The sequence below is a fragment of the Hylobates moloch genome, unplaced genomic scaffold, assembly GCF_009828535.3.
Source record: "Hylobates moloch isolate HMO894 unplaced genomic scaffold, HMol_V3 SCAFFOLD_18, whole genome shotgun sequence".
Taxonomy (NCBI): Eukaryota; Metazoa; Chordata; class Mammalia; order Primates; family Hylobatidae; genus Hylobates; species Hylobates moloch.
This window is the reverse complement of record NW_026652293.1, coordinates 12,719,120-12,746,429: the sequence shown is the minus strand read 5'-3', so window position 1 is coordinate 12,746,429 and position 27,310 is coordinate 12,719,120. Positions and strand designations below refer to the sequence as shown.

At 53.4% G+C, this 27,310-nt stretch overlaps 1 protein-coding gene across 1 annotated transcript in view; it reads right to left on the bottom strand.

The window, feature by feature from the left end:
- The window catches only part of CACNA1S (calcium voltage-gated channel subunit alpha1 S), a 73,114-nt gene that overhangs the window by 13,663 nt on the left and 32,141 nt on the right, over positions 1–27,310 (bottom strand). The window contains exons 11-30 of the mRNA XM_032136480.2: positions 24,618–24,843; positions 23,660–23,867; positions 22,237–22,357; positions 21,252–21,366; positions 20,044–20,137; positions 19,254–19,323; positions 16,772–16,904; positions 15,972–16,101; positions 15,634–15,693; positions 13,385–13,491; positions 12,726–12,813; positions 12,335–12,442; positions 9,058–9,110; positions 8,546–8,692; positions 7,869–8,070; positions 7,259–7,417; positions 5,791–5,901; positions 5,008–5,091; positions 1,131–1,187; positions 85–213 (exon numbers count right to left, since the gene is read on the bottom strand). Coding sequence (XP_031992371.1) covers positions 85–213; positions 1,131–1,187; positions 5,008–5,091; positions 5,791–5,901; positions 7,259–7,417; positions 7,869–8,070; positions 8,546–8,692; positions 9,058–9,110; positions 12,335–12,442; positions 12,726–12,813; positions 13,385–13,491; positions 15,634–15,693; positions 15,972–16,101; positions 16,772–16,904; positions 19,254–19,323; positions 20,044–20,137; positions 21,252–21,366; positions 22,237–22,357; positions 23,660–23,867; positions 24,618–24,843 — 2,402 coding nt within the window. The remainder of the gene's footprint in view (positions 1–84; positions 214–1,130; positions 1,188–5,007; positions 5,092–5,790; positions 5,902–7,258; positions 7,418–7,868; positions 8,071–8,545; positions 8,693–9,057; positions 9,111–12,334; positions 12,443–12,725; positions 12,814–13,384; positions 13,492–15,633; positions 15,694–15,971; positions 16,102–16,771; positions 16,905–19,253; positions 19,324–20,043; positions 20,138–21,251; positions 21,367–22,236; positions 22,358–23,659; positions 23,868–24,617; positions 24,844–27,310) is intronic.

Here is a 27,310-nt window from a genome sequence, read left to right as displayed (position 1 = left end):
CTCCCCTGGGGCCCACCCTGGGCTGAGGCAGATGTCCCTAGTGGCCTCCCCAGGTACGTGCAGTTTCCAGGGTCCCTGTTGCACCTGGAAGGACTTGATGAACGTCCACAGGAGGGTGCGCACTCCCTCTGCCCGGCTCAGCAGCTTGATCAGCCTCATGACACGGAACAGGCGGAAGAAGGCGCTGGAGATGCGGGCACTCTCATCTGGGTCCTGCGGGGCAGCAGCCCCAGAGGTCAGTCTGGGGGCAGCACCTCAGAGGGGTAAGGGGCAGGGCAGGGAGGGAGGTGCACTGTGTGTGTTGGGGAGATGTTTGTGGCAGGGAGGAGCTCCAGCCCCACCTCTGGCCCCTGCCGTCCACTAGTTTGGGACCATCTTTGGGCGCAGGGTTCTGGGGCTGTTCAGCTGGGAGGCAGGGAAGAGGACGTGGGGCACCAGGCAGCATGGTGAAGCCCACGCTCGGGAGCAGTGGCGGGGATTTGCCCCGGGGTGTGGCTGCACCCAGGCCCACTGCCTGCCCACTGGGACCTGCTGCACATCTCACAATCTCCTCAAGCTGCCACTGAGTCGAGGACCCTGGTGGCCCTCCTAGGGCCCCTCCCCTGGCATCCTCCCAGTGCAAAGATTTCCCAAAGCTTGGCTGCTCTATTGCCACAAACTCAATGTGGCTACTCCCCATCACTCCCATCCCGCACGCCGCTGTTCTAAGCCAGGCAAGCCTCTAATCTTGTGCCAGCCTTAGACACACAAAATACTCTGGAAGGGGAGAGCTGTCCCTGCCCTGCTTCCTGTGTCCTCAAAGGCCTTGTGCTCAATGAACTGTCACTAAGGTCCTTTGCCAGCGATCACAGTTCTCTCTGGACTGTATTTCCATCTGCACAGAGGGTGCCAGAGAGAACCCGCACTCCATCTCCCAGGGCTCTGAGGAAGCCGCTGTATCCATGCACACTTGACTGCAGAGCCTCTGCCCCCACCCGAGCCTAGCCTGGGTCCTCGGCGGGGCCTGCCCTGGGGAGGGAGCCCTGAGTGCTGATCCACCCCATGCAATCCACGCAGCCAGGCCCATGCATGCAAGTGGCAGGGCAGGAGCTGGTGAGCGTGCCAGGCAGGCTCGTGCAGCCTGAAATTACAATGTTCCCGCAGCCTCCACCCAGGCAATACAGTCCCCCGCTGGAGGCCAGGAAAGTCTGTGGAGAAAAGAGACGAAGGGAGGGGAAGGAGAGGAGAGAGAGGAGGAGGGACACGTGGGAGGGAGGTGAAGAGATGTGTCAGAAAGGACAGACACACAGAAGAGTTAAAGAGAAAAAGAGGCAGGGGCTAAAGGCCCCACATGGCTGTCAATCAGGGGCGGGGTGGGTGGGAGTGAGGACTGAAGCTCTGTGGGAACTGTGAGGCAAGAGGCGGGGGACAAGGAAATAAGAAGGGGAGGGAAGGCTGGACACAGACAGGTCCCTTCTCATTTTGGAGATGCAGCTACCAGTGGCAAGGGTTTGGGTTTTTCTTATGTGTTAGGGTTATGTGATGATGGGGACGTCCCTAATGAGGGCGCATTGGAAAATGCCTGCTCATTGTAAATGGATTCACATCCGTAGTGCCCTGAGGCCAGGGTCCGGGCCCCTGTGGAAGTCCCATCTCCCAGGGGCACAGCTCTTCTGGGGGAGTCTGAGATCCCCACAGCAGATGTCTCTCTGCCCAGGACTGGACCTGGGACCAAGGCTTCTATCTCAGTATTCAGGCTTTTAAAGAGCAGGTGGGTAGGTGTGTGGGAGCAATTTCTTCCTGTTAGTCCCTTGGGCCACATTTCATGAGAAGCCCTTGTTCTGCAGCCCTGGGTCAAAAGAAGTCATTGTTTTATCTTCCAATTATCCACAGGTAGACTGATCCCTGGCATACTGGTATTCCCATTAAACAACAGATTTTTCCTGGGGCAGATTTTCCCTGAACCACTGGTTCTCCACCCTGGATGCATGTCAGAATCACCTGAAGAACTCGAAAAACACATATACCTTTGCTGGGTCTCCACTTAGGTCTAGGGGATGGGGCCTGGCTTCAGAAGTTTAAATGCACCCCAGGTGATTCTCATATGCAAGCAAAGATGATGACCAGTGTTCTATACCTGTGCTATCCAATACGGTAGCCATTAGCCACATGTGACTATTTGAATTACAGTGAAAATTGAATAAAACCAGAAATTCGGTTCCTCAGTTCCTCTAGCCACCTTTCCAGTGACAAGTAGACATGTGTGGCTAGTGGCTACTCTATTGGACAGGGCAGACCATTTCTGTCCTTGCAGAAATTTCTAACCAATGTGCTCCCCTAGCCCTTTCCCTGGTTTGTACATCAGGTATGTAAATCAATCTTCACGTGACTTTAAGCAAACACTACTGGTAAGGGACATCTGCTAAAAATCAAATGAAAACCAGTGACACACTCCTGGCTTCCACCACCAAAGACATTGTTTTGATATATCCAGGCTTCCGCTACACAGACCTCAAATTTTAAGAAGTAACTATTTTTAGTTTGGGCTGTTTATTTTGGCTGTTTAGATTTCTCTGTTCTGGCTGTGCTGGTGAGAAGTGCTGCTGTCAAACCATGGAGGCTTTTGGGATACTATTTCCCAGCAAAAACTGAGTGTGGATGGAAATACACAACACACACAGACAGACAGACAGACACACACACACACACACACACACACACACACACTGGTTTTGCTCAGAGCCCACCCTGCCCCTTGCTAGCTCAGCGCCCCCAGGGGATCTGAGCAGATGGGGTTGTCTGTCACCGTCTGTTCTGTGCATGGAGGGTGAACATGGTTCCCACCCTGGCCCTCCCCTAGCACATCAGACAGCCAGTGTGACAGCCAAGTCCCCACTCCCTGCCAGAGCTCAGCCTCAGCTGAGGGCTCCTTCCTCAGAGACTCCAGACTTTTCCTCAGCCATTCCTTTCACCCACACCCCACCTCAGGCATCTCCAGTGCTGATCCTTCCACCCCCATCCCCAACTCACCCTAAGGTTCACCCCACAGGCCAGCACAGCCTAAGGGCTTTCTGTTGAGCAGGGGGCAGTTCAGAAGAAAGCCCTATGCATGGGTGAGCCCCTAGCTTTAGGGCCAGTTCCCTGCTGGGATCCCTCATGGCCAGATCAGCCAGCCCTTGGGTGACATCCCACCATGGCTCAGAAAGAAGAATGCTCGTCCTTCTCTCTCTTCCACTGTGTCCCTCCCAGGATGCCACTTGGGCAACTATTTTTTGATTTTGGCCTCCAACTCTCGGATCTTCTCCACCCTCCTTCGTTGCAGCAACCTTCAGCTGCAGACCCTCGGCAAGGCAGCCTCTGGAGGGCTCGGCTTCTAAGGTCTTGAATGTGGACCTCTCTGGCTGAAACTGCCTCCCTGCTCCTTTCATCCCCCTCATAAGGCATGTCCTGCTGCTGTTTCTCATTCCACCTCCAAGGTCTCATCCCCTTGGTCCAGATCCTGGGAGCCTTCCTGTCAGCTCAACCTTCAAAATAGATCCAGACACTGACCCCTTCTCACAGCCTCCACAGCCAGCCCCGGCCCCCATCGCCTCTCACCTGGATCACTGTGGGAACCCCCTGACTGCTCTCTCTGGGTCAGCCCTTGTGTCCCCTACAGTTTAGTTTGTTTGTAACACAGCAGCCACAGTGATTGTTTTAGATCTAAAGTCTGTTCACACTTAAACCCTCCAAAGGGCTCTCGTCTCCCTCAGAATAAAATCCAAGATGATAACCGTGGCGTTCAAGGGCCTAGATGATCTGGCCCCTGCCTTCTCTCTCTTACGTCATCTCCACCACTCTCTCCTCCAGCTACAAGGGCCTCCTGCTCTTCCTCAAACTCAGCAAGCACCATCCTGCTGCAGGGCCTTTGCACTGCTGTCCTGTTCTGCCAACATTCTGGTCCCCGTTCTGGCATGGCTCATGCCCTTGCTTTCTTCAGGCCTCTGCTCCAGTGTCATATGGACACCATCCTCCCATTCTCTTCCACTCTAAGCCTCTAACTCCCTTTATGTATCTGTATAATACTATGTACTTGTCATACCTGTCATAGTAGAGATTGATTTATTTATTGCCAGTTTGTTCCACAATTTTGTTCACTGCTGTATCTCAGGCAGCAAGAACCATGCCTGGCACATGAGAGGTACTCAGCACATATTTGAGAAATAAATGAGTGAGTCTTCTAACTGGGTCTCTTAATTTTAGTCATTCTCACTTCCTGTTGCTCATCTCCAGGTCAGCTTTTTAGAAGCAGGGCTCTAAGGGCTCAGCGCGGTGGCTCACACCTGTAATCTCAGCACTTTGGGAGGCTGAGGCAGGTGAATCACTTGAGCCCAGGACTTGGAGACCAGCCTGGGCAACACGGGGAGACCCCATCTCTATATTCCAAAAACATATTTTTAAAAAAAGAAGAAGGACTCTAATCCTCCCACTGCCCTGTTTAAAAACCTTTAGTGACTTCCCACTGCCTGCTCCATAAAGCTGAAGCCCACTCTCACTGTTTAGCTCTCCAGCCTTGCCCTCTCTGTTCTCTTCTCTGCATGTTCTTATGCTTCCGATAAACTGGACCACTCAGCATGCCCTGAACCTTCTTTGCATTTCCTGCTCTGTGCCTCTCCTACAGTAGCCCTGCCTGAGCTGCCTGCTCTCCTCTCCAACTCCAGTCACCACCTCCCTTTCCTTCAGTCAGATGGCACCACCTCCATGAAGCCTTCTCTGACCACCCCACCCAGAGACGGCTTTCCTTTCCATTACAGCTCTTGCCTTTGATAGTGTAGTAGGTACACCCATTGTGTCCCCTGGTATCTGAGTTATCTCTTTGCCCAGCAGGATGATAGTCCCTTGAGGGCAGAAGCCACGACTTGTCATTCCATCTTTTTAACGCCTGGGGTTCCATGTTGCGCACACAGTGGGCACCCCACAAATATCTGTGGACCGAACACATGCTCTTGGACCCAATCCTAGTGATGGCTCTGCCTGCCTGATACTCACGTCGATCTCGCTGAGGATGACATCAATGATGCTGCCAATGACAATCAGGAAGTCAAACACATTCCAGGGGTCTCCAAAGTAGCCCTGGGAAGGAAAAGGATGGGAAAGGGAGGTGGTGAGCTTTGGGAGGAAGGAGCTCTGGCTGCTAGCAGAGGACAGTGTCCCACCCGAGCTAATGCAGAGCTGCGGGTTGGGCCAAGGTGGGGTGCCCATGACTCCACCTCCCACTGGTGCTCCAGTGGGCTCCCCCACTCCAACACTCCTCTCCCCTTTGCTCTTTAGTTCTCTTTCTCCAGAGCAAAAAGTAGAGTGGTTGGGGGGAGGGGAGAATTGTTGGGAACTCAGGATTTGGGGTCCTGGTCCAGATAGAGATCTCTTTCATCCCCTGAACCCCACTGAACATCCTATCTGGGGCTTGACAGTGCAGAACTGACAGGGCTGTGCTGGGAACCATGGGAATGGACTTGAGAACCAAAGAGACAAGGCAAGATTTTCCCCCAGCCCTGGGCCTGTTCTTCAGAAACTTCAGGGCAGGTGAGAATGTAAGAGAGGCTCAAAGGAAGAGGCTCCCAGAGTCTTTCTGTCATTGGTCAATTCTGGCCGCATGAAGATTTGCCTGCCCTGTGTCCGAAGGTGGAAGTGGGCAAAGGGGTGAGCAAGTTGGGAGCAGAAGTGCTGGTCAAAGGAGCCCTGATAGGATGAGGGATGGGGGTGGATGTTCCACTGGAAGGTCCCACCCCCCAGCCCCAGCCTCTCATCTGGCCCTGCAGCCCCCACACTCACCCTGGCCTTGAAGGCCATGAGCTTGAGGATCATCTCCAGGGTGAAGATGATAGTGAAGGCCACATTGAGGATGTCTGAGATGTGGTTCATCTGCTCTGACTGGTTGTAGTGCTGTGGAGGCGACACAGGAGCAGTGGGTTGGGGGGCTGGGTTTGCCCACCCCGTAGATTGCATTCCCAGAGCCCCTGCCTCTTCCTGGGCAGCCCCCAACCCTTTCTTGGGCCCCCTGCTCACTTTGTTTTAGCCCAGAAAACTAGAAGCTGCTTTAGCAATCCCCTGAGTTCTGCCAAATTTTATGAACACCCTCCCCCTACCCCACCACCACAAAAGAGGTAACACAGGAGGGGAGGGGCTCCAATTCCACGTCCTGCAGAGTGCGTTCATTTACATGCAGGGCTGCAAGGCCAGAGCTCATTTACATATCTGCTCTGGGAGGACCAGGGTGGCAGGTCATCCAGGCAGGGCGCTGTGACAGGTTCTGTTTAGTCATTTGGGTACAGGACTGGGAAGGAAGACCCCTGGATTCCATAGTCCGTGTTATCACTGGCTACTAGTGGGAAGCTGAGAGCTCACCAAGCTTACTGTGTCTGCACACCGCCCCCAGTGACGATGAGGCATGATGGTGAGGCCCCTGTCACCTACCACTATGACCCTCCTTAAATCTACTTCCTTGTAAGTTTTCCCAGGGTTCTCTTACCCTTTTATTAGAAAGTGGATGAAATTCTACCTCTTCCACAAAACCTTCCAGGTAGTTTGGGAGGATCCAATGGCTGCCTCCACCCTGCCCTGCCTTGGCAGGACTGCCCAATTCTACTGCCTGACTCAGCCCCAAACACAAGCCAGTGCTGATGATCCTCTGCGAGCTGGGCCTCTTGGCTCAGTGATTGTCTTTCCATATCACCGTGACCCAGCAGTGAGTGTTCTTATCACTGGGTGTGTCTTGGGCTTCTAGGAGCAGGGAGCCTAGTTGCACCATCCTATTTATACAGGGCTTAAGGAATCAGATGCTGAATCAAGGCTTGATAATGATCCTGCTAATTACGATATTGTCTATAAAGGGTGCTCAACTCCCAAGAGAGACATCTGCTTTGCAAATACTAAACCCATTTTTCTTGGGACCAGAGCCAAGATTCCAGCCAACTCAACCATCCAGATTTGCAACAGCAGAAGAAAAACAGAGAAAGCACTTTCTACTTCCCATACTTTCTCCTCCTTCTGTGGTAGCTATCTCCTGTTTGCAGAATTACCATACTATTTTTATGCTTGAATTACCTCCTTAATAAACCATAAGTGCCTGGTGACAAGGCCTGTGCGCAGTTCACTTCTGTATTCCACGTAGCACCTCAGCACACAGTGCACAGGAAATGTCTACTGGGGGAAATCCTGGCTATCCTGCCCTATTCACCCTGCCCTACCCAAGGCCCAGGTCCCAGTCTGATCAGACATTTGTCTCCTGGGGAGCCCTTACCTGCATGCCGAGGCAGATGGTGTTGAGCATGATGAGGGCAAACATCAGGTATTCAAAGTAGGAGGAGGTGACAATGTACCACACCTGGTACTGGTATGGGTTTTTGGGAATGTAGCACCTCAGTGGGCGGGCCTTCAGGGCATACTGTACACATTGGCGCTGCGACACATACAACAGGACAGGTCAGCACCAAGAGGCCCCTCCCTCCCTCTCCACACCCACATCCACGGGATTGACGGGCAAGTCAGGAGCAGCTGTGGCCAGGGGCTGTGGCTGAGGACTCTGAACCGTTTAGGGGAAGAATCCCGTTGGGCTCTTGGGTTCCCCTTGAGTTATCACAGCCCATTCCCATGGGTGCTGTAGACTAGCCTGGGGGTCTGAAGGGCTTCCTTTCTCTGGGCATCATGAGGTTCCACGAGAAGACCCACTCTACCAACTTGTATTGCTTCAGGTTGGAGATAGGGTAGGGTGCATGGAGGCTAGGGCTTGGCATCAAATGCAGGTTCTAGGGTCACCCTCAGGCCTCTCTTCCTTGGCTGAACCTAGGGCTCGGGCCAGCAGGAGGCCTGCTGGAGCTCTGCCCTCCACCTCTGGCAGGCAGCCCAGGCACCTGGTTCTTGTTCAGCTCACAGTTCTTGTACTCAGTCTCTCCCTGCTCCTGGAAGGTGACGATGACAAAGCCCACGAAGATGTTCATCATGAAGAAGGCAATGAGGATGATGTAGATGATGAAGAAGATGGCCATCTCCACACGGTTGTTGTAGATGGGACCCACGTCCTCCTCAGTGGAGTCTATGGCCTTGTACAGCAGCCTGGGTGTGGGCAGAGAAGAGGGGACAGGCTGGGCGGGGTAACAAGGCAGAGAGTCAGGCCGAGAAGGATGGGCTTTATCCCACTGGCTGTGGAGAGCCAAGAGAGCCTTCTCAACAGTCAAGTTATGGGACTGGAGTTAGGACGGGGCCAGGAAAGACCAGACCCAATCCTGGAATGGCCCTGCCTTTCCAGAGGTTGCCCCATCTATCCCTAATCAATCAATATTAACAATCTGCCCTGTGGGCAGAGAGGCATACACCTATGGGGGACTGCGTGCATTTTGTCAGAGCCCCCTGGTCAGGCCTACTTTGGAGTGACCAGTCAACATACCATCAAACCATCAGAGAGTTGGTGGGTTTGTTGGGCACCTGCCAGAGGTAGCAGTGGCACCATGGGGGCTGCAGAAGGGCAGGCTGGCTGCCTGGTCCTACCTGACCATGCCCATGAGGGACCTAGGCCCCAGCCCTCACTCACTGAGGCCATCCCTCGAAGGTGGAGACCGTGAAGAGGGACATCATGGCTGAGAGCACATTGTCGAAGTGGAAGTCGCTGTGTACCCACTCGCGGTGATGCAGCTCTATCTGTGTGGGGTCCCCGTCCTTGTACACGTAGTAGTAGCCCCTGTGGCAGAGAGGCCCAGTCACTCCACAGGGCACGGCTGGGCTGCCTTGCCCCACCCACATCCTCTGGGCCCTGGGTGGGGAGTGTGCAGGAGAAATGAAGTTCCGGATCTGGGACCCAAGGGGACACTGCTGGGCGAGCCCGAGGAAAGGGGTCTCTGTGAGTATCCCTCCTAGGCTTAAAGGCTGAGCTTCCCCAGTTTCCAGCTTGAAGGGCCATCATTCACCAACACACAGTCCCCTGCCCTGTGACCGTCCTGCCGTGCTGTCTGCCCCGTGACCGTCCTGCCGTGCTGCCTGCCCTGTGACCGTCCGGCTGTGCTCCCTGCCCCGTGACCCTCCTGCCGTGCTCCCTGCCCCGTGTACCTGCACTCCTCCTCTGTCATCTTGGACAAGTCGGTGCACCTGAAGAACTTCCCCTGCGGCCAGGAGGAGGGAGGGAGGGAGGGAGGGAGGGAGGCATGTTGTCATGGAAACAGGATAGAAAAGTGGGCTCTGGGAGTGAACAGTGGAAGGGGGGAGGGAAGGCAGGCATCTGGAAAAAGGAGCTCGTCTCTTCCTCTCAGAGGCATGAACTCGCCCTTAGGGCAGGGCCCCAGAGCAGCCTCCTTTCTTCATCATCGTTCATTCCCACAGCTCCCCCAGGGCTTCCCCACCCAGCCTAGATGCTGCCAAGACCGAGAAGGCAGTGCCTCAGAGAGGCATTTACTGAGTGCCCCCGATGGGCTGAGGGGATGGACATGAGTGCACCTCAGCCCCTGCCCCTCCCTCGGGGAGCTGAGCCTCTGAGCCCCTCACCTCCCCCACTGCTGCAGGAGGCCTTCTGCAGTCTCCCATATGGAACAAGGAGGAGGGGCTGCCCACCTCCCACCTCCATCCTCCTGCCAGTGGGGCGGGAGCTGCAGAGTTGGAGCCCAGCTGGGCTCTGATGACTCAACTTGTCTCAGAGTCAAGTGGGGTCCCATGTCCCAGCCCAAGGCCCAGGTAGGGGGGCTCTGTAATCCTCTGCACTGACTTTGGCCAGAGCAGTTGCTCCTTTTATGTATGTCACAGACTGGGCCCCTGAACAACATGTTTGAAGGAAAGCAGTGGATGGCTAGGTCTTTTTTTTTTTTTTTTTGCTCGCTCTGTCGCTTAGGCAAGAGTGCAGTGGTGTGATTTCGGCTCACTGCAATCTCTGCCTCCCCGGTTCAAGCAATTCTCCTGCTTCAGCCTCCTGAGTACCTAGGATTACAGATATGTGCCATCATGCCCAGCTAATTTTTGTATTTTTAGTGAGAAGGGGTTTCACCATGTTGGCCAGGCTGGTTTTGAACTGTCAACCTTAAGTGATCCGCCTGCCTCGGCTTCCCAAATTGCTGGGATTACAGGTGTGAGCCACCGTGCCCAGCAGGATGGCTAGGTCTTAAGGAGGCTAAATCAGGCTTGAGATCCATGGATTCTGGTGCAGTTCCTTCAAAGACCCAGATAGAGAAACTGCCTCAGCCAGGGACACAGCACTAGTTGAAGACACAGCTGGCCCTTGCCCCCCCACTGCCCCTGCCACACAGGTCTATGCTGTTCCTATCACATGCCCTTTTTATGGTTGCTGGAGCAGAAGGTGAAGGTGAGGCGGGTGGTACTCGGGGTAAGCAGAGAGTGGATAGAGCTGCCACTGGGCAGGGTCTGGGCACTTAACACCAAATGCCCAATTTACTATGGAAAGCAAAGCTCGACTCTGCTATGACGTGGAATGCACGTGGTGTTTCCACAGAGTCAAATGCGACATCAAATGCCAACTGGAACTGTTATGCTTCTAGGACCTCCTGGAAGGCAGGAGCTGGGGGTCTTTTAATGAGAGACTAAAGCATGGCGAGAGTTGGGTGTTGACAGGCAATTGCTCTTGCTTGTCTGGAAGGGACGTGGAAGCCAAAGGGAGGGCAGCGGCTCATTCATTCCTTCAGGTAGCATGTCTGGTGGGCCTCCTCTACACCAAGCCCTGGGCAGGGGGCCAGGCAAAGGGATGAGGCAGACACAGACTCTGCCCCCAGGGGATTCTGGGGACCCAAGCCTGGCAGAGGACGGGGCTGGGGGGCAGGAGGTGGACAGCCCTTAGCTGGGCCAGGGGAATAAGGCTGCATGTAGCTGGCAGAGTGGCCAGACACGATAAACACTCTCATCCCTCCCATCCCTCCAGGACAGGGACCAACAAGACCTATTCCCCCCGAAGGTCCTCTGGGGGCTCCACGCTGCTGCTTCTCTCAGAGCCTGTTCCCTGCCCTCAGGGAGGATTTGGCTTGTAAGGCCCTCAGCTCTAGCAGAGGCCCTGGCTCAAGTATGGAAAACATGCTCCATACATGTTTGTTGAATGAATGAATGATTGTAAGATGATGCCATTGCATGTCTAAGACTGACTGAGGTTATGTAATTATGACTTTGAAAGATCGTGCTTTGGTGATAGGAGGAGCAGCTGGGTCATGCAGGAAGTATCAAGGGTGTTGGTGTATACTCAGGAATCAATTTCTCTGTCCTGCAAATGATCTGAGAGCCAGAGACATCTGGAAATCAGGGTTCTGTGGGAGGGACATCTTTGTAGGGCTAATTCCTAGAGAGGAACTGAATAGCTGTGTTCTCCTAGGAAAGCGAGAAAAGTATAAGGTCGGCTCCGGATGTGAGATGATGAACTCCCAGCCTTAGAGGCTCCTGGTAGATGTGGATGATGGCAGACATGCCAGCCAGCAAGATGGGCTGCCGCAGCCCAGCTGCACTGACGGAGGCGGAGTGTGGGGCTGGGATAGGGCGTATGCTTGGCACAGGCCTGGCAGGATGGGAGGAAGCGGGCAAGGGTGGGAAGGGAGAGGAATGGCTGCAGGGCCCTGGGAGGAGGGGCCTCCCTCCCCAAGGAAAAGCCATGTGGGATAGGGAGAGAGCAGATACAATGGCAACGGTGGTCAGCAGTCAACCAAGAGGCCAGGGATGGACGTCACTGAGGAAACTGGATCTGGACTTGCCATATATTAGCCTTAAAACTCCGTGCATTCCGTTGAAGCAAATTCACTTTGAGTCTCAACAACGTGTTGTGTTGCTTGTGTATTTAATTTTTAAAAGAGCTTAAGATAGTTGCTGTCAGGTTTTCATTTTAGCTTATTAGATCTCTTAAAGCTATTAACCATCATTGAAAGATGGCTGCCTCTTAAAAGTTTGATTTAGGAGAGTTGTATTTATAGACTGAAGTTTCATAGTCATATTTAAAAGATGGACATCGAACTAACCGTTTTCTTGTTTTGTTTGATAGAATTCTAAGTGCATGACAATAGCTTTAAGAGATAGGGCTTGAATTGTCTTTTAATTTCAACTCAATAGACACATGACCCTCTGCTACCATTTCAGTAGTGTTAGAAGCCCATTGACTGTTTCTGAGATTATCATTGGGCTGCTTTTGTGGAACTCGAGGTGCTATTTAAATGTAATAATGTCTTACTGGCTTTCTGCAAACTTACGTGTTTGGTGTGGTGAAGACCTATTTTTCAAAATAAGATATTCTCATATGAAAAACTGTGCATTCAAAGTCATCTGTTTTCACAATGTGGGGCTCCTTGTGCTTGAGAGTGGGCACCAGGGCTGGGAGTGGGAGGGGCAGCTGCTCGTGCAGGCAGGGGCTCACCTTGAAGAGCTGGACGCCGATGCAGGCAAACATGAACTGTAGGAGGGTAGTGACCAGCACGATGTTCCCGATGGTGCTGATGGCCACGAACATGCACTGCACCACGTGCTGGGGAGAGAGGGGCCAATGGGGGCTGGGGGTGCACCCATGGTAACTCTGCTAGCCCAGCTGAGGAAACCCCAGGAGTGCAAGACTTGCTGCCTCCTGATGAGTTGGAGGTGGGGAGAGGCTGGTGGGGAAGCACAGCTACCCCAGCCTCATCCTCACCCCTATCTGGCCAGGGAGACGGGACAGGGGTCCCAGCCATGGCTGGGCTGAGGTTTCTGGAGTGAGAAGGCCCCTGTAACCCCTCCCATCCCTCTCTGGGGCTCCTGCCCAGGCCCTCTCTCACCTTCAACCCCTTGGCTCTGTTGATGGCTCTGAGTGGTCGGAGCACCCTCAGCACCCTCAGGATCTTCACCACGGAGATGGCGCTGGACCTGGGGGGGCGGCAGTGGTGAGGGGGCTGAGGGCAGCCTGCTCCAGCCAGCCCAGTCTGCGGCGGAGCCTCCAGCCATATCCTGCCCTCCACACCAGCTGCCTTTCTGCCTGAAAACACTCCCACCTTCCCCTTCCCTTTCCTCCAGCTGTGAGAATGTGTCCTACTGCAGGGCAGAGCCACCCCTGCTATCTGGACCGTGCTCTCATGGGTGTGTCATGAAACAGAAGACAGCCTTCCCCTGTGGGTGGCTAGAGGCTCCGTCCCTCCCATCGGACGGTGAGTGCCCCAAAGGCAGGGGCTGTGCTCCCTACAGGGTTGGGGAGGGAGGGACCATTTCCTCCTCTCTGCATCCCCTGCTAGTCTCCAGAACAGAGCGCTACCCACTTCGCCGGTGGCAACCCACATTCCAGCTGGTGACAACCCACAGGACCCCCTGCCCCCATCAGAGGCCCTGAGAGACCCTCCTCTTGTGGCAGGGGCCCACCAACATGGGTGGGACTCCCACTACAAAGCCCTGGCACAGAGCAGAGGGTGGTCTGTGCCCAGGGCTGGCCCTTGCCGCTGCTCACTCAAGTCCCATGGAGATGAGGGACACGGCCACCACCAGCAGGTCCAGCATGTTGAAGTAATTGCGGCAGAAGGAACCCTTGTGCAGGAAGGCTCCGTAGGTCGTCATCTGGGGAGAAAAAGGCAGCAGCCTGGATGGAGGAGCTTGGAGAACAGGCCTGTCTCCCACAGACAAGGGCTTCTCGCCTCTGCTCAGGAGAGCACTTACTGAGGCAATAGCCTTCCAGAAATCTCTATATTTCACTCAACTCCTTGCAGTGGCCTAAATGCATTTCCTATGTCTGCTCACAGTTGTTGAAGCGTGGGGACTTCTCATGGGCAGCTGGGCCAGAAGTCTCTTTCTTTACATACCATAGGGAACCCTGGGTCTCCTTTCCCATGGATCCACAGAGTGGGGGAGCCCTGGCCCCACTGTCTCCTGTGGGACATAAAATTTCTCCTCCTTCCTGGAAAGCTTCTTGGACAATCCCCTCTGCCTTGTGGCTTGCTAGGTCAGGCTGAAAAAGCCCTCCAGGACTCTAGGGGTCCTGGGCCCTCTCTCCTCCCTCTCCACCTCCTTCCCATCACCTGCCTTCTTGCTCCCCTCTCAGCTTCTTTGATATATTCTCTAATAATCTCCCATGCCTTTGCACAAATGCATTTTGCCCTTAAAATCGAATAGGGTTGAAACCTTTCCCAGCATTCAGGGACCTATATGATTTTGTCTTAATTTGCCTTCCCAGACTCGGCACCCAGGCCTCCCTGTATGTGCAATATATCCCAGCCCAAAGGGGCCACTTTATCCTCTCTGGCAATGTCCCCAGATCTCCTTATAATGCACTTGCTACTGTCTGTCCTAGGCCGCCCTAGCTATCTCTACCCAGTGAAGGCCTGTCCAACTTCAAGTTCTGGCTCTCATGCCCCGAACTCCACAAACTTCTTGACCTCGAGGAAGCCACCATCTCCCTCTACTCAATTCCTTCGATAGTTGAGGCCCCGAAATAAGGTACTGTCCTGATTTCACACCACAGCCTGCTCTGAGTCTGTTCCTGGGGTTCGGCTAGCCTCTCCTCTCTTAGTTCGTGAATGTGCAAGCTGGGGCTACTGGGTTTCAGTTACAGAAGGGTCCTCCCTCTGCCCCCAGAGCCCACCACCCCCAGGATGGCTGGAACCCCGTGCATCTGTGTTGGGAATGGGTGAGCAGTGACGTGCTGTGGATAAGGTGTGGAAAAGGCGTGATAGGGCAGAGCTGCCAGGAACCCAGCTCAGGGCAGCGGTCACTTCTCTGGGGACTCTTAGAGGAAACGGCCTTTCCAGTTGCTGTTAACAGAGGTCTAGGGACAACAAATCACACAGCTCCCCCAGCTCTGCTCTTTTTTTTTTTTTTTTTTTTCTTTTTGAGATGGAGTCTCTCTCTTGTCACCCAGGCTGGAGTGCAGTTGCGGGGTCTCAGCTCACTGCAACCTCTGCCTCCCGGGTTCAAGCAATTCTCCTGCCTCAGCCTCCTGAGTAGTTGGGAACAGGTGCCCGCCACCATGCCTGGCTAATTTTTGTACTTTTAGTAGAGATGGGGTTTTGCCATGTTGGCCAGGCTGGTCTCAAACTCTTGACCTCAGGTGATCTGCCCGCCTCAGCCTCCCAAAGTGCTGGGATTACAGGCATGAGCCACCGTGCCCGGCCACCAGGTCTGCTCTTAAGCTAATTGTATGGAAGAAAGATGCCGGAGTTTGGCTGGGCGAGGTGGCTCATGCCTGTAATCCCAGCACTTTGGGAGGCTGAGGAGGACGGATCACAAGGTCAGGATATCAAGACCATCCCGGCCAACATGGTGAAACCCCGTCTCTGCTAAAAATACAAAAAATTAGCTGGGCATGGTTGCAGGCACCTGTAGTCCCAGCTGCTTGAGAGGCTGAGGCAGGAGAATTGCTTGAACCTGGGAGGCGGAGGTTGCAGTGAGCTGAGATAGCGCCACTGCACTCCAGCCTGGCAACAGAGTGAGACGACGTCTAAAAAGAAAAAATAGAAAAATGCCTGAGGCTTCAAGACATGGGCTGTACTCTGCGGATGAGGGAGCCACAGGCTGGCTGACCCTCACTTTCCAGCCCACCACCCAGACACCCGTGGGCCTGCCCGGTGTGCTGGGTCCCATGAGTCTTTCCTGCCACTCCCCACCTCTTTTCCGCTTCTCTCCAGCCCCTGAGTTCACTGTGTGTAAGCTGGAGCCACGTCAGGGAAACTCCCTCCCCAGGGCTGCCCCACAGCCCTCACTCACCTTGAGGACAATCTCCACAGTGAAGACAGAGGTGAACCCGATGTCAAAGTGTTTAAGGATCTGGGGACAGGGCAGGGGAGGAAGCAGCCAGTGAGAGGAGGAGGCAACAATATCAGCAGCAGCAGCAGCAGCATCAAAGCAGGCAGTCAGAGCCAGTCTGTGCCCCAGCCTGTGCCGCTCATAAGGGGTGGAGTGGGCAGTCCTATCCCTGAGGAATTGAACTCTGAGAAACTCTGATGCCTGTAACCACGTAGAGGATATAGCTGAACGCTGGGCACCAGACTGAGGCTGGAGGGGGCAGGGGGGTGCTGAGTGGCAGAGAGGGTGAGGCCCGTCACCTGATTCCTCATGGAATCAGCCCGGATGGGGTCTTCCGCAGCCAGTGCAGCACTGCTGAGCAAGATGAAGAGCAGGATGAAGTTGGTGAACCAGGTGGCATTGACGATGCGGTGACACAGGACACGGATCCTGGTGGGGTGAGGTAGGGGGGGCAGGGGAGCTGTGAGCTGCTAAAGGCTCTGGCCTCATCAGCCTCCATCCTGTGGAGGAACACAGGATATACCCCCTGCTCCTCCCTGGCCGGTGGAGAAGTGCAGCCCTGCACCTTCAGGGTCCTCCGGCTGGACACACAGGGGGCCCTGACCCCTCACTCTGTTTCTAAAGCCTTAGTTCCTCCTCCCAGCCAAGCCCCTCCCATCACCTGCCCCTTCCTGCAATTACGGCACCACCCTGAGGTTTCCCATCAAATGAAAATGGGACAGGCTGGTCTCTATCCATGAGGCAGACAGATGAAACTCCACAGAGACTATGGCCTGTGTGTAGTTTAAAGGTGTAAAATTATGAAACCGATAAAAACTGTAGCTTCCCTTGCTCTCTCCCCCTTGACCTATCTAAAGCTCTTCTCTCAGAAAGGAATCAATAAACAGGTCCCTCTTAGGTGTAAATAACTCATAAGGTTTACAGTATTACTTTTCCCAGATATACTAGCATTTTAAACAGGGCACAAGCTCTTAAGCTAAAACACTGAGTTTCTCATAGTATAACTGTAGGCATGGAGAGTCAGACAGGGGTTTTTCTAGGGCAGGGAAGCAGATGAGAGCCGCATCAGTCACCCCCACAGCAGCCAAGGGGCACCCACTTATTGGTGGGGCTGAAGATGAAGAAGGAGCTGGCTTCTGGAATGGGCACGGCCTTCTCTTTCAGCTGCAGCTCAGCCAGGGGACGTGGCCGGGGGCTCAGCGGGATCTCGGGCTCATCTTCCTCATCGTCCCCTGTCAGGAGAGAGGGAGGAATTAGGGGTGTCTTCCCATGCTTTGCTATGCCCGTGGCTTCTGTGCTCAGAGCCCTCCTAGGAGCCCCTGCAGCCAGTAAGCAAGGTGGTACCAGGCTGACTTGGGACCCTAGGGCTTTGGCAGAGTCCAGCCCGGGCATCTCCTTTACTTCACAGTGAGCAGATTTGAGCTGTCAAGGGTAGGTAAGGGAAGCCCACAACCTTCCAGAAGTGGGACTAGGAGCAAGCCCAAGTAACTTTGTGGCTGCATGTTGTGTCTCAAGGCTCGATCCACACAGCCTCAAATATCCATAGGCTGGGGGATGGAGTGGGAAACCCTGCTTCAGAAGAGGAGACCTGGGTCCTAGTCCCAGGTCTGCGTCTAACTTGCTGTGCAGTGCTGGAGAGGTCAGTGCCCTTCCTCAGCGTCAGCTTTCCAATTTGTGAAACCGACAACGGGCAGGAGGGTTGTTGAAATAAAAGGACTCTGTGATCCTCTCCTGGGCTAGGATTTTAAAACTAGTAACTTCACAGAGAAACTTCCAGCATGGAAAAAAGCAATCAGAATTTCTTGAGCTTCACCCAGTCCCCAGGATGCGGGCAGGGGATAGGGGATGAAGAGACAGACATTCCAAGCACATTCACTGGGTCTCATGACTTCACGAGGAAGCTGAGTACCCGAAATCCTCAGCTCCCAGGGTGGGAGAATCCCGTGATCAGATGGTGGGGGCACTATTCAAAGCGGGGGTTTCTCTTGGTTCCCTCCCCTGACAGCTACCTCCTTCCTAACCCTCCTGGCCGCTGGCAGAGGCCTTGAGGGAAGCCAAGAGCTACTGGGTTCTACTGTCTCCATCATGGCCACATGTAGGGGTTCTCAAATCCACCAAGTCACATTCCAATTTTTCTGTCCCCCCGAGAAGCTAAAACTCTTATTCCTCGGAATGAGTGTCCTAATGTGACACTTCCTGTCTTACCCAGCCTGCCACAGACCCCAGAGACACATTGCACGCTTAATCGCAGAGACCGTTAATTCTTTGAGTTAGTGTATTTGCATCCTTCCCCTGCCTTCTTACTTCCTCCGCCTATGCCCAGTTTGTTAATTTCATTGCACATATCTTTTCCTGTAAGCCATTTCAAACTAGTTTTAGAAAGAAGCAGGATATAAACACATTCAGTCCCCTTGGTAAGACTCTCTTTCTGCTGTCCAGCGCACACCCCATCTACCCCTCCTCTCCTCACTTCTTTCCAGCCCCTTCCTTGTCCCCGACCTCAGATTTCCTGTCAGCCACCATCTCACCTGCACACAGGTCACTGCCACCTAATAGGAGATAACTGTTAGATGAAACAACTTAAAATGAGTTATTCTAAAACACCAATATTCATTGCTGGTAGATATTTGAAGAAATTACATTATTCTTACTTATACCAGCTCCATGCTACCCATACTTCACTTTGCAAAATTCTTTCATGCATTCATTCAATCAATTTATTGAGCGCCTCTTCTGAGCCAAACACTGTGCTGTGTGGAACACAAAAGTCCCCCTGGAGCTTAGAGTCACTGGGGCAAACAGATGCTAATCAGCTGATTCCATAAGTAGACATACAAGTAGCTGATCAGCTGATGGGACAAGTAGACCTAAAACTGCCCCACTGACCCGGTGCTCTGAAGGACCCAGGACTCAGAGAGTTCTTGGGCCCCAGGGCTCTGCCAGGTGGCCTGGTAAGATTAATTCAGCCTGGTTCTGCTTGTCCTCTTCTTGGTCCAGATAAATGGGATTTCTGCAGCAGTCACTGGTTATTTGCATTTATGAGATGTTTGTGGTTTATCCACGGTTGTTTCTTATCCATGCTCCCCCTACCCCACCATTGTTTCCTCCTCTTGGACTTTCCCACATTGCCTGTCATGGTTCTATTCATCCCTGTATCCTTCCGGCCCCCAGCCCTACTGGACACTGGATAGTGAGTAATCTGCCTCATCACGACATAGATGGGCGTGTCCTCATTTATGATCCATTCTGCATGACTGGCAGAGAAGACTTGTATACCCATGTGTCCCTGTGCTTCTTGAAAACTGAGTCCTCGGCACTGAGGCACATAGCTGGCACTCAATAAATACTTGCTGAGTTACGTGAAAATAAAATGTATGGGTTTTTCTGTTGTGTGCATTGTTGAGAGAGACAAGCTGGCAGATGGCTTATTGGCACAGAAGGGATGTCTCCGGTGTTCTGATCTCCACATGGAGGGGTCCGGGTAGGGACACACAAGAGACTGCCCAGGGGGAGAATTCAGGACCGGCACACCCCTACTTCACCCCAGCACCCTGCTCCAGTCCGGTCTCCAGCATCCTCACCTGGGAAGTCGGCTGAGGGGTAGGGATCCTTCACCTCATTGACATTAGATTCAAACTCATCGATTTTCAGCTGTAGAAAGGAACACAATGACTATAACAATGAAAAGGAAGTTGCGGTTTCCCCTCAATGAGCATATACTGGAGAGCCTGTTAGCATTCAGCTCACTTAATCATCCCTACAGCCTAAGCGACAAGGAATATTATGATCATCCCCATTTTACAAATGAGAGGCCAGGCCCAGCAAGGCCAGACAACTTGCACAAGCTCCCACGGGGCAAGGCCTGAGCCTGCCCTGGCCTGTCTGATTCTATCTTCACGCACCCACTGCTTGGTTCTCCAGAAGAGAGTTGAGCTTCCCAGGCCAGGACCTCCAGCCCCTCTGGGCCCGGTTCCCTGACTTTTTGATCTCCACTTCCTCAGTTTTCAGGAATGGTGAGCACAGCCAGACGGGAACGAGCAGGGCAGGGCTAGCAACGGTGGAAGCTGATCTGGGCCTCTCAGTGGAACAGCGGGTGTCAGGGAGAGGAAATACCTCCTTGGTCTGGAGTGGGAAGCTGCTACGCTGGGGAAGTCTGGTTCCCAGATTGGGAGGTCTGTGCCTCTCAGTGCAGGAGTCCCTGGAGATGGATTCGTTGGCTCTCCCTCCAGTCGTACCCAGGGAGATGCCCTCACCTGGCTGATAACTCTCCCACCTCCCCACCCTACCCCACCTGTATCCTGTGGTACGAAGGGAACCACGGATTGGAAGAGCCCCCAGCCTGCCTCTAACATCCCCACCTGAGGTGCTCACCTTGGCAGTGGTGGGGATGCCCTCACCCTTGGGTTTCTGCTCCAGCTTCTTGGCCATCGTGGACTTCTCCTCCTCTGACTTTTCTGGGAGACCCCTGAGTTAGAAAACACAAAGTGGAAGCCAAACCAGAAAGTTCTCAGGGATCTGCTGAGCCTGACAACACCTTCAGGAGGATCCCACACCAAGGGCTCCAGGGGATCTGTAGGAGGAGTGGCATCAGCCCCCAAATGGGAAGGGCAGTGGGCTCAGGCAAGTCCCTTCGCTGTGGTGAGAGGGCCCGACACACAGCATAGGCCCATGGCTACCAGTGTCTCACTGGTCAGCCACGTTTAATGTTGGTTGATAGTGAATGGGTGGAGTGTGGCTTTGTACTGGGTTTATACAAGATTCACAGAGTGGAAGCATGGTTTGCCCAAGATGGCTCCAACTCTTTAGAAATGTCTGAACTCCATTGCTGATCCCTCTTTTTCCATCTTGCCTCCACAGTAATGGGTGTCCCATTCCTGTAGGCATGGGCATTGGAAGAAGCAGGACTCTGTCTAGCACCTAGGTACTTGAAGCATAATCCTCCAGCCAGCAGCATGGGCACCACCTGGGAGCCTGTTCGATGTAGAACTCCAACCCCACCCCATCCTATTTGGACCAGCTGAAACAGAACCAGCATTTCAACAAGATCCCTAGGTGATCTGTTTGCAGTTAGAGTTTGAGAAACACTGTCTAGAACACCAGTCTGCTTCCACTCCCGGAGGAGGGTCCTAGGCTACAAAGAATTCACTGACAAAGTCACAGATGGAGAGAATTGTGAAGAACCTGAGAAGCCAATGGCAACTTCACAGAAGAGAGGATGCCTGAGGCTCAGCAAAGGGCAACAACTCTCTCCCAGAAGCATAGCAACTCAGTGACAGGGTTGGGAGGGGAATTCCCAGGATCCCTCCCCAGGGGAACCCTGCCCAACTGGCCGGGCTCCGAGGCTCTGGCATTCTGCATCCTGAGGCCTGTCTGTCCAGAAGGCCAACTTGTCTCTGTTCCTGCCTGCAGGGAACGACCTCAGCCATCCCCACGTGCAGGTTGCAGAAGTTTGCCCACTGAGGTGGGTGTCACCATGTCAGGGCCCCGATCATTGGGTTACAGGGAGGCCCTGTCCGGGGCTGGAAGGCCATGGCCACGACTGAGCACTCCAGGTCCCCTCCTGCTAAGGAAGCACTCACTTGGACATCTTCCTGCGTTTTCTCTCCTCAGCCTTGGCCTTCTGAGCAGAAGTCAGGCTCTCTGCCTCGGCCAGGTTGTCCACGGCAATGGCCAGGAAGACATTGAGCAGGATGTCTGAGCGGGTTTAGCTAAGGAGCCTTTGGTTGTAGGTGGAAGGGAGCCTGCGGGACAGGAGTTCTGTCTGCCTGCATATGGCACGACCTAACTCCACTCCCAGAGCTACCCATGGGAAGGTGTGGATCCAGGGACATAGTGGAAGGCCCTCAGGGAAGCCTGCCTGCTGAGAGTACCCAGGAAGGAGGCTGAATCCTGTGGCCTTGAATCCCATCCGTTTCCTGTCCAGACTGGTCCCAGCTCCCACACTGAGCTGCATGGAGAGCCAGTGAGGCAAAACAAGTGAGACCCATGCGAGGCACGCATGAGTCAGGGAACAATGGTGCCCTTCCTCCCCACTCCCCACAGTATCGCATTCCACGGTGCAGGCACCAGGACGCCTCAGGCACTGCCAGTATCTCTCCAGCCCCATCCACCTTACCCTCATATCTGCTCCTCTCAACTCTCAGCCTGTTCTGGCTCCATCCTTCTGGTCCTAGCACTCAGACTGATCATCCCGGCCACAGGGTCCTGGTGGCTTCCTGCCTGCCTCCGAACCTTTGGAGCAGGCTGTCCCACCATCTTCATGCTCTTCAGCAAACTCTGTCCTTCCTTCCCACTGCTCTAGGCTCACTGACCTTACTGGGCTTTTAATTCCTCCCAGCTGTAGCCAAACATCCCTGTGAGTCTCTAATCTTTTTGGCAGGAAGAATTCTCCTACAGCTATACCTGCATTTGCTATGTCCTACCCGCTACCCCATGGGCCTGGGAGCTCCCCTCCAGCCAGAGGGCCTGGCTACTTAGAAACTGGACATCCTTGACCCCCATTTTAAGCCCTTTCCCCCACCCCCTCCCTAAGCTATTTTCTGCACCCTGCTCCCGAGGGGATACAGTTGCCACAGACGAAAAGGATGATGAAATAAATGCACACGAGCATGCCAGGGTAGGACGGCCCGCCATAGGCCATGATCCCATTGTACATCATCGAGGTCCAGTCTTCACCTGTCAGGACCTGTGTGGAGAGAGGAACGAGGGCTCGGGAACACAGAGGGGCCTGAGAGTCTTCTGTTGGAACCGCATTGACTGAAGGTCTCCTTCAACTCTGTGGTTCTCTCAGACCTTCCCTCTTTTCATTCCACAGTCCGGGTGGCCAGCCCCTGCTCTCTCCAAAACCCCTATTCCAGCTGGGGAATAGTGGCTCACGCCTATTACTTATCACTTTGGGAGGCCGAGATGGGTGGATCATTTGAGGTCAGGAGTTCGAGACCAGCTTGGCCAACATGGTGAGACCCCATCACTACTAAAAATGCAAAATTAGCCAGGCATTGTGGTGGGCACCTGTAATCCCAGCTACTTGGGAGGCTGAGGCAGGAGAATCGCTTGAACCCAGGAGATGGAGGTTGCAGTGAACTGAGATTGTGCCACTGCACTCCAGTCTGGGTGACAGAGCGAGACTCCATCTCAAAAAACAAAACAAAACCCCTATTCCAATGATCTAGAAGCTTATCGCTGCTCTCTATGGACAAGAAATTGGACTGTGGGCTCGCCACTTCCCTGTTCTGTTCCTAATCCCTGGGCTTCACTGTGCTGCACCCACCCAGGCCTCCTGTTATTCTGGCCTTAGAAGTCATGTGAAAAGTCAAGTCTCTTGAAAGACCCGAGGCCTGACCAGCCAGTGGGGCTAATGGAAGAAAGAGAGGATCGACGGACGATCACACACTGCCTCTCTCACTGTTACAAAAGGGAGGTGTCACTCATGAAATATGGGCCACTCCAGAGAGGAATGTTTCCATGTCTACACTAAGAAAACTCCTCCAGGAGGCCAGGGGCCCTGAAAGCTTCTCACTGGGCCACAGCCATGCTCCCTTGGGTGGCTGATAGTGAACCGGCTGTGTCGTGCCTGCAGAGTGAGAAATGGTTTGCGTTTCTTTGGGGCTTTCTCAGCCTTGGGGAGGAAAACTCCCCTTATCTGACTTTGCCCTGAGATCTGAGTAGCACATGAAGGCATGCATCCGGACTCCCAGGCCATCCCTAACCCAGTCATATTATCCTGCAGTAGGCCAGCACTGTGCTAGGAACCAGAAACAAAGACTAATCAGACAAAGTGGGTGCAGCTGCAGTGAAGGAGACAAATAAGCAAGTGTTACAATGGAGAGAAGCACAGGTGATAGGCAAGCCCAGAGAAGGACATTGCACTCAACCAGCAGATTAGAGAAGGCTTCCTGGAGAAGGTGAGGCCCACCTTGATCTTGAAGGACAAGAAGCAGGATTCAGCAACTGTGCAGAAGGAGGGACATGCAGAGAGAGAGCCTACCTGGAAGACGCTGATGAGGGCTTGGGGAAAGTTGTCGAAGTTGCTGCGCCGTACTTCTGTGTCCTCAAAGTCATACCTTCCCCCAAAGAGCTGCATGCCCAGGAGGGCGAAGATGACGATGAAGAGGAAGAGCAGCAGCAGCAGGGAGGCGATGGAGCGGATGGAATTGAGCAGGGATGCCACCAGGTTGCTCAGCGATGTCCAATATCTGAAGGAGGAGGAGGCGCAAGGCGGAAGGAAACAGACCCTCTCACTGGGGCCCACAAGGTGTGGACAGGCTTGGGAGAAAGACTCAGGACTGATGTGACACAGAGGGAGGGGGCTGCCTCGGAGCTGGAAGGCCCTGGATTCATGGCTGCATGCCCACTCTCTCCTTCCTAGAGAGCACTTGTCTGTTTGTAATTTCACACTGGTTAATACGACTATTGATTAACTTTAGGTCCCATCATTGGACAAGAAACCCTGTGAGAATAAGGATGGCTTTTCTCATGCGCACCCTTGATGCACTGTGCTTAGCACAGTACCCAGCTCATGCAAGTGATGGATAAATAGTGCAAGCAGATGAACCCCTCTCCTCTTCCCTCACCACCTCACAAAGGCCCTGACTGTCTGTGTTCCTCCTTCTTTCTTATTTCCACCCCTTTCCCTACAGCTCTTCCTGTCCTCCTTCCCTCTTCCCATCTTCCCTTTTCTTTTCTTCCTTTCTCTTTTCCACCACCCCCTCTCCCTGCCCTGCCATAGACTATGGTAAGAAAAAAACAGAGAAATGAATTCAAAGTGGGGAAGTGATTCATTTTTCACAGAAGGAGGTTATTTCAAGGAGGGAGGGAAGTCTGGGCAAGGGGCCACTGGTGAACCTGCACAGATCCCAGACCCCAGGAAATGAGACGGGTGTAGACCAGACCAGCCCGTGGTGCCTGCCGGGGACCCGGGAGTGCCAGCCGCCCCCGGCACTCACTTGGTGATCTTGAAGATCCTCAGCAGGCGGATGCAGCGAAGCACGGAGATGCCCAGGGGCGTCATGGCGCCCGACTCCACCAGCAGGACCTCCAGGATGCCGCCGCACACCACGAAGCAGTCGAAGCGGTTGAAGATGGACATGAAGTACTGGCGCAGGCCCAGCCCGTACATCTTCATCAGCATCTCAACGGTGAAGAGGGACAGCAGCACCCGGTTGGCAATGTCTGCAGGGTTGGCGGCACAGGCCCGGCATCACTCTCCTTCCCTTCTCCTGACTCCCAGCCTTGGCCGTGGCTGGGCCTTAACCCAGGACGCCCCTTCCCTTGTTTCCAAGGCACCATGGATGTTTTTTGGGGGTGCAGGGGGCAGGGCCTCATTCTGCCCAGACTGGAGTGAAGTGGCACAATCATGGCACACTGCAGCCTCGACTTCCCAGAATCAAGTGATCCTCCCCACTACCGGCATGCACCACCACATCCAGCTAGTTTTTTGTATTTTTAATAGAGACAGGGTTTCGTCATGTTGCCCAGGCTGCTCTTGAACTCCTGGGCTCAAGCAATCCGCTGGCCTCAGCCTCGGAATCCCAAATGCTGGGATTACAGGTGTGAGCCACTATGCCCAGCGAATTTTTAAATTAACTTAAAAAAAAAAAAACACCTGGTAAATTTTGCCCATTGATTTCTTGCAAGCTAACTCAGATCATATTTAACAGGAAGAGGATTTTATTACTCTTAATTCTACCGAAGTTCATTAAGTCTGCTACTCTCTCACTCCTATACACCTCCTTCCCGGTAGAGAAGGGTCCTGCCACCTACCTGAAGCCAATCCATCCTCCCATGCTTTGCCCCCTCCCCCTTTTTGGGAATCTCCCTGTCCATCCATGATTCTTTCTCTTTCCTATATGTTTAACTGCTTTCTTTCAAATGGGCCCTCCCTTTGCCATTCTTAAAGCCCAAATCTAGGCTGAGCGCGGTGGCTCACACCTGTAATCCCAGCACTTTGGGAGGTCGAGGCAGGCAGATCATGAGGTCAAGAGATTGAGACCAGCCTGACCAACATGGTAAAACCCCGTCTCTACTAAAAATACAAAAAGTAGCTGGGTGTGGTGGCACGCACCTGTAGTCCCAGCTACTCGAGAGGCTGAGGCAAGAGAATCGCTTGAACCTGGGAAGCGGAGGTTGCAGTGAGCCGAGATCGAGCCACTGCACTCCGGCCTGGTGACAGAGTGAGACTCCATCTCAAAAAAAAAAAAGCCCAAGACTCTCCCCTTTTCTCTCTGTCTCCTGTCCTAGCTCTCTCCTCCCTGTCACCATCAAACTCCCGAAAGTTGTCTATATTGCTCTCTTCACTTCTTCACCCCTTGCCCTGCCACATTTGCTCTTCACCTCATCCCTACCTGGATGCGCCCTTACTGCTTCACCAACACAACTCTCTCCAGGGGCATCCATCTGCCACATCCAATGCTAATCTAACCCTCCTGCTCCTGACCTCCCATCAGCACTGGGCACTGTCGACCATCCTCTTGCTTTTTCAAGCATTCTGTCCTTGGTTTCTGTGGTGCCACATCCTTCCGGGTTTCCTCTACTTCTCTGTATTTTCCTAAGCCTCCTCTGCAGATACATTCTTTACATCAGCAAGTATAGGGTCTTCCAGTTCTCCTCACCCCCACCCCGCCACTTTCTTTCTGTGTCCTAACTGAAAATCACAGAGCGCTTTGACCACTCCGTGACCCACAGCTACAGGTTTTTCTCAGCAGGCTTGACCTCATGCTGGGGCCTTGAACATTCCTAGGCACTAATAAAGGTAATAGGTGTTGCCCCAAACATTGAAAGGAACTGGCCACAGCCCTGAGCCAGATTCCTCAAACTGTTATATTAAGTCCATGCCCTGACGCCATTGCTGTGGATAAGTCTGGGTAGAACACCCCTTTTCTCTTGCTGTCTGTCCATCATGAGGATTGCTGCAACATTCTGTGTAGCAAGTTTCCCCAACAAAAGCTTTGGACTGATCACCCTGGCGTTTAGTGCTTCTTTCTTTGGAATCCCAACCGACCCTATCTCAAGACTGTTTGGGGTAGTCCTTTGTGAGAATTCCCCTACCACAGCTTTTGGGGCAATTCCAGCTGAGGGTTCAGCAGGATGAAACAGCGAGTCATTGAATGCTTGATTTGAGTGATACCCTTGAGTATACACTCTCCCCTGGGGATCTGGTGTTATCTAAGACCACAGCTTCAGACCATCCCCACTAATGCCTCCCAGATTTAGTTCTTCAGCTGAGACTGCTCTGCTGAGTTCCAGACCTATTTTTCCATCTGCTTCCTTGACATATCCATTGGGATGTCTCAATGGCACATCAAACTCACCATGCCCAAGATGAAGCTCATGGATACTGCCCATCCTCCCCCACTACCCCAAATACTTGGTCATTAACCATTTTCTCAGCAGGTGGCACTACTATCCATTTATCTGCATAGGCCACAAACCTCAAAATCACCCCTGACTCCTCTTGGTGGGCACTGTTCACATCACCTCCACATTTGGTCACTGACAGTGTTTTGACAACGATTGGCACATTCAAGATGCTCTCGAGAAGATTGGTTGAGATGAATGAATGAATGAATTCATCTGACCTGTAGCTAGTAATTTAGAACTAACTTTGTTTCCTATTTCATTCCCATAGAAAAAGATAATC